Below are 6,567 nucleotides of genomic sequence, written 5' to 3' on the forward strand. Positions count from 1 at the left end.
GGGTGGCGGCGAGCGGGCGTTGCGTCGCTTGCCGTCGCGGCGCGGTCAGAGGCGAGCGCCCAGGACCAAGCTGCCCGGCGCACTGTTGCCGGCCGCCTGCAGGTTTACGCCCTGCCTTGACGCAGTGTTCGAATAGCCGTGCCATCGGGCGCTTTTGGAGGCGGCAAGATGCCTCATAGTGCCCTGCTCTGATGCAAGGCGTGAGGCCGCGTTTTTGGCCAGCAGGGTTGAGGGCTGACACCAAGGCCGGCTCACCATGAAGGCGCGGACCTTGTCACGCACGGCGCGCTCGTCCGGGGTCAGCAGCGCGTCCAGACCCAGGGCGTCGTGTGCTGATGTGGGGAATTGGGCCGCCGTGGTGGCCTGGCGGGAGGTGTGGGGAAAAGCGGCGGGCTCAGGAACAGCAGCTGGCTGTCAAGCTGCGACTTGGCGACCGCCGCGGCCTGCTGCTGGCTGCGGATACGCGCAACACGGGTGGATGGATGGGTACATGCTAGTACAAAGGCCGACGTTGCACGGCCAGAGGCCTGCGCCAGCACACCTGGGGAAAGGCGCGCATGAACCCGGTCGAGTGCGGTGCCACAGAAGACCGCGCCGGCGACGGCACCAGCAGCTGGTGAACGGGCTGCTCCTCGCCGTCTTGCAACGAGCGTGTGGCAAAAGGATGACATCAGGAGTGATACTCACTGGCGAAAACGAGAAGAGCCACGCGACCAGGCCACGGAGATCGATGCACTCACTGGCATGCACGAGCGCGCTTCCAAGCCCGGCTCACCATCTGCGCATGATGTGACCTGCCGGCCCAGGACACGAAGCCGGTCCTTCGCGCTCTCCGAGGCCGACATGGTGTGTGCAGCGACGATGTATGTCACCGCTGTGATGAACTGCTGATTTTGATACCTTGCAGTGGCTGTTTGCGGCTATGCAGGACCCGTACGACGTAATGGGATGCCGACTTCGCGGGTTGCGGTTGCCTGTTGCCGGTCCGGTCAGCACGGCACATCGCGAGCCGGTGCCGAAGCATAGCAGGCGACCACACTGTTCCCAGCAGGCTACGGTTGCAAGCCAACTGCCGGAGGCCTAGCGGGCGACATAAGACATGCCTGCCGTGGCTGATATGTGGACATGGTGGCTGCCAAGTGTTGGGCACAGTGGGCCAGGCTCGCCATCCCTCTGACCCGCTGCCTCCGCGGCAGTCCTCTATCCTCGAAAACGGGTTGCTGCTCAAGCATATGCTCGGCAAAATGATGGTGAATGTGCATGCTTGGCATCACTATTTTTGGGTGTGTGAGTTTGCCTTGCACTGCAATCGGGTTATCGCAGTGGATAAATCAACAACACCTGACATGTGACAAACCCTGCGCGGTGCGCGCCTGCTGTTGTAAGCTGGCACGCCAGCAAGCCGTGCCCGCAATCAGGCGGTCAAGTGCTGCGGATGAGGCAAGCACTGGTGCTTAGCAGGATGCCATGCGAAGGACAACTACGGTGCAGGGGCCGCAAAGCGCGTGTTGTCCACCTGCTGCCTGTCTGCACGCTGACCTGCGAGACAGCCGCCGCACACCTCCGAAGATTCGCCCTCTCTGCTGCCGCCAATCTCAGGCACCTTGTGTTTTCCGAATGTACAGTAATTGGGGTTGATGTTGCGCAAACTCAAGCATCTGAGACTAAACAGACGGCGACGGATCCTATCATACATGTGATAACGCCACGTGTGTGGTATGCGTCCAATCCACAGGGGTTGTGGCTGGGAAGGTGTCACATGAGTGTGGCTGTCACGAGTACGTACCATCATCGCATGGCGCCTCACTCTGCCTTTGTGCTAAGGATCACAATGCAGTTGGCTGTCCAGCACTGCCGGTGTCCGAAAGCTGGACTTGGTTGATGACCTGGAATATCCCGCACGCAACGCAGTATATCCACTCACTTTGCACCCATGCCGCCGGGCAAATGATGTTTTCCGCAACTCTCCACCCCGGCAAGAGTAGGACAACAACAGGAGTGTGCGCTGCGGACAAAGAAGAGTTGAGCACCGCTTGGCTTCTCAAGATTGCCATCAGTAATTTGTGGTGTGAAGGCCCACGATGCTTGCCCAATGCGAGTGGTGCCATATGATGAGGCTTGCTTTCAAACACAAAAAGGTTGGCTTGGGCCGTGCTGCCCGTACAATTTGGCGCTCCATCACGAGGATATTCAATAATCAAATCCAAATGATTGTCATTGACTCAGAATCGCGGAATCGCGGCCGGGGGCATCTTGTTCAGCTTTCTCGATATTTGACCGGGATTTGGCGAACTTCACCACGGTGATCTGAATCTTTCGAAGGCTTGTAAGCGAGCTGGATGGTCACAAAGGATTTTATGAATATATGTCATGAATTCATTGACCTTTGGTGTCCTGAATGAACGCGCCAAAGGCTCCACCAATCCACATCTTGACCAATGCACAGAAAAAGAAATTACCCAGTACCAAACAGGGGACATACGGGATTTGCCGCAGGTAGCCTGTGAGCTTCTCTCTGCAGGAGGGAGCCTGCCGGTCCAAAGGCGGCCTATGATACCATATTGTAGGTGTCCAGGTGATCATTCCTGCAGCTGTTACAGAACCTCCACCGTCCAGCACTGTCCACTGGTATCATGGCCGCGTTTGCCGCAGCGCACGTGCACAGGTATGATGCAGGCCAGCCTGGTGAGGCCAAGCAACTATGCGTCCTGCTAGACTTGGTACACGGCTCACTGTACTGTGCAGCTGTGGCGACCACCACATGGGCTTCTCGAGGGGTGACAGCAGGAGCGTGCTTGCAGTGCTTCATGCAAATGCGTGAGTTCTCTCCCATTCAGGAGGTATTTTAGCCCCATGCGCCCGCCTGTGCCGAGTACTCTCAGATTGCGAGGTGCTGCATCAGCACCATGGGCCGCGCAGGTGCCGCCCGCCCCTCGTGGGCCCAACACGGGGACTGATGCCCCTCACTCGTCAGGGTGCAGATGATTGAACGCAAAACCAACTCCTGATAGCCGTTTGTACTTGTGCAGGAGCGGGAACCCAAGGGGCCCTCCCGACTCGCGTGGCGAAAAACAAGAGCCGTGGCCGCATGTCGTTCATTCAATCCACCAAGTGCTTACACAGTTATCATACAGAGCGAGGTTACGCACAGCAATTGAAGTTGAGATTCGTCGTCAAAGCACCAGCGTCAGCCACTCGGCCTCCTCTTCGGTGTGCAGCGACTATCTTGTGAAGCTCTACTGAACTCAAAGCCCAAGATGCCCCGCGGAGGCACGCCCACTGTTGATGATGGCGCGTACAAGCGGCCAGCCTTGCTCGCCCAAGTGTTCAAGCTGAAGCGGGAAGAGGCTCAGGTGGGCTGCGATACGTCTATATTGCCCCCCAAGGTGTCAGGGCGCAGCCTAATGCGAGCTTTTCAGGGACAAATGCAGTCCCGGCTGTCTCCTGCTGTCTCCAACCGATCCAGCCCGCACTTCGTCATGCACTCACTAATCCGCTTAGGGACTGCGCGCTTTTCAGCGGGCACTTGGCTGCCACCAGTGCCAGCGTCCGCATGCGTCACGCCTCGTGCCGAGTGCCACTTCGAAGTAGTCGAGTGCCGCCAGCGCATGGCGAAGGGCCCCCCTCCCCTGTCCCTTACTCTTCGCCCCTGGCCATGCTGCACAACAATATTTCTTCAGGCCGACATCCAGCTGATCAAGAAACTGATTCGCGAGAGCAAGGCGGCAGCGGCTGGCTTCGAGTCCGGCAGCAAAAGCCACGGGTCACCACACTAATGGGGGTCAAGGCTTGTTTTGGTTTCTAAGCCATGTCCGGGGGGTCTGTGCAGTTTGCCTCTCTCATCCCTGTACTTGCACCGCAGCCACGGCAGCTTACGCGCAGGGGTGGCTCTGTGGCAGGTTGCCTACAGTGGCGATTCGCCGCACGCTGATATTGCAGGGGTCGGCTGTGCCCGCGCCGTCGAAACCAAGCACCATCATAATGTGGCGAGTCCACTCCACCGGGTGATCAGCGCTCGCTTGCAGTCCCCTGAGAATACTCCGGATATTTTTTCAACTGGGAGAGCCGCTGCCTGGACTTGCCGATTGTTTAGTGCCCGGCCAACAGGTGCTGAGCCACCCCCGCGGGTGCGAGGCCAGTGTCGGGCAAGGGATGTTGGGGCTTGGGACTGGCCTGTTTACAAATCAGACGTGTCCGTTGCTAGCAGCGGGCGCACAGGGCATTGCTCTCCTGCCAAACACCGTGCACAGAGCGCCTGCATGCGGAGAGGAGCGCGCCATTCGGCACAGCCCACAGAGTTTCACACCACTGGCCGGCCACGTGTCCGGCCCATCCCAGTCAAATGTGTTTGGCGGCAGGCGTTGACCGCTGCTGGCTGCTCGCACCCTCCTGCATTGTCCAGTGCAGGACTTGGACACTGCATTTGTGGCTCGTCCTGAATGCCTCCTTTGTTTGCGGTTCCAGGCTTTTGCCTCTGGTCTTCTCAGCTCGGCCCCGACATTGCCTCACGCCACCACCCATTGCGCAGCGCCTGTAGGGTGTCGCGCGTGATACGCCTGCGGGGGGCAACCTGTGCGCCGCGGCCCCACCCTGTGCTGAGCTGTGTTTCTGCCTGCAAGTGATTTTACGGCAGGCTGGGACAGGCTGTTATGCTTGCGATAACTCAGGCTTTATTACTTCACATGAGTAACTCTTCCTGTGAGCGATGGGTCTCTTGAGCGTGTGACAGCAGCACGGCAAATGTTGTTGGGCAAAACGTAAACTTACCCAGCCCCTGGCGGCTTCTCAGCCCCCCTGGCGCCCACCAACCCCCAGAGCACCTTCTCGACTGCCTCCCCACCTGCCGACCAAACCGCCGCCCCCGGCATCCGTGCAGCGATGCATTGCTCCAGCCCTTACGCCTCGGGCGACCAACAAGAAGCAGGTTGTAGTTACAAGGGAAGCTGAAGGCAAGCCGAGGTCAAGACGGGGAAGCGGCGTTGGTCCATTATTAAGTCAATGAGACCTTGACAAAAGACATTCAGAGGGTGTAGACGCAAACGGTGCAAGCTCGAGGGGCCGGTCAATAGGTTAGTGCACCCCGGGCGCCGGGGGGGGCGTCCGCCGCGGCGGCGGCGGCCCCATGCTGTTGCCACCCGCCTGCTGATCCTGGGGCTGCTGCTGTTGATGCTGCTGCTGCTGCTGGTGTGCAGCCGCGCTGAGCGCGTTGGGGCTGCCCCCCTGAGCGACGCCAGCCCCCACTGCGAAGGTCGGGCTGCTGTTGCCGGCCACCACCTGAGGCACCGCCACCCGCGGCGCTGGTGGCTGCCCTGGGCCCAGCCACGCGTTGAGGCTGTTAACGCGCGCCGGCCCCGCGGGCGCAAAGGGCCCGACAGGCTGCGGGGCGCCGAGCTGCTGCGCCCCCAGGGCCTCGGGCGTGGTGGCCAGGCCCGCGGGGGCCGCGCCTGGCTGCTGCTGGGGGGGTGACGACGCTGGCGCCTCGGGCTGCTGCTGCTGCTGCTGCTGCTGCAGAAGCACCGCTGCTGATGCCGGCCCACTTGCTGGGGCGGGCGACAGGCTGGGCGCAGGCGGGGTGTTGGCCAATGCGTCTGCGAGCGCAGCTGTGTACGAGCCGCCGCCGGCAGGCGACTCAATCTCCATCGCCGCTGGCGGCGGCGCCCACGCCTGGGCCTGCGCCGCCGACGCGCGCGCCGCGGCGACCGCCGCCGCTTCTGCCGCTGCAATGGCTGCAGCAGCCGCAAGCGCAGCCTGCTCGGCAGAGCCCTGGCCGTGGACGAGCCCTTGACCGGCAGCGGCGGCAGCTGTGGCAGGGTCTGTGTCCATGGCCGCGGGCTGCTCGTCCAACGGCGTTGCTGATCCGCCGCGCGACCCAGGCCGGCCACCCAGCTCAGACGGCAGCGGCACCCCTGGCACAACCGCATGCTGCTGCTGCTGCTGCTGCTGCTCTTGCTGGTGCAAGGCCTGATTGGCGTCTGCCGGCATGAGGCTGAGGCCGCCGCGACCGAGAACCACCCTTTGCTGCTCCGTAGCCAGCAGCTGTTGCTGTTGCTGCTGATGATGTTGGTGTTGGTGGTGCTGCTGTTGCTGCTGCTGCTGCTGGAGCAGCAGAGTCTGTGCGCCGCCTGGGACCAGCAAGTGCTGCTGCTGCTGCTGCTGTTGTTGCGCCGCAGCGGCCGCTGCGGCCAGCGCCGGGGGCGCCGTGGGGGCCTTGAGCGGCGGCGTGAGCCCCGCGGACGCCAGCGCCGCCGCAGCCGCCAGCTGCTGCTGCTTCGCAGCCACAGACTTGGGCGTCACCACGGTAGGCGCCGCCGCCGCCGCTGCCAGCAGGTGCTGCTGGTGCTGTTGGTGCTGCTGCTGCTGCTGCTGCTGCTGCTGCTGCTGGTGGTGGTGATGGTGGAGCTGCTGCTGCTGCTGCTGCTGCTGCTGCTGCTTGACCGCCGCTTGGTGCGCGGCCTGCTGCGCCTGCAGGGCCGCGACCAGCTGGCCGCGCAGCGGCTCCGGCATCGCATCCAGGTTCACGCGCCCCTGGCTGGCCGCCAGCGCCGCCAGCAGCTGCTCCTGCGGCTC

The 6,567-nt window shown here is 62.3% G+C and overlaps 2 protein-coding genes across 2 annotated transcripts in view; one reads left to right on the forward strand and one right to left on the reverse strand.

Moving 5' to 3' along the window:
* Window positions 1-3,257: 3,257 nt before the first annotated feature.
* On the forward strand, window positions 3,258-3,776 carry MNEG_11474 (hypothetical protein; the record flags this gene model as incomplete). The annotated part of the gene is made up of 2 exons (XM_014040053.1): window positions 3,258-3,353; window positions 3,681-3,776. 2 exons carry the CDS (start codon window positions 3,258-3,260, stop codon window positions 3,774-3,776), a joined length of 192 nt encoding a protein of 63 aa, XP_013895507.1.
* Window positions 3,777-5,070: 1,294 nt separating this feature from the next.
* The window catches only part of MNEG_11475 (hypothetical protein), a gene marked incomplete at both ends in the record, with an annotated part of 3,453 nt that continues 1,956 nt past the window's right edge, over window positions 5,071-6,567 (reverse strand). Inside the window, one exon of the mRNA XM_014040054.1 lies at window positions 5,071-6,558. Coding sequence (XP_013895508.1) covers window positions 5,071-6,558 — 1,488 coding nt within the window. The remainder of the gene's footprint in view (window positions 6,559-6,567) is intronic.

Source organism: Monoraphidium neglectum (genome assembly GCF_000611645.1).
Source record: "Monoraphidium neglectum strain SAG 48.87 unplaced genomic scaffold scaffold02761, whole genome shotgun sequence".
Classification (NCBI taxonomy): domain Eukaryota; kingdom Viridiplantae; phylum Chlorophyta; class Chlorophyceae; order Sphaeropleales; family Selenastraceae; genus Monoraphidium; species Monoraphidium neglectum.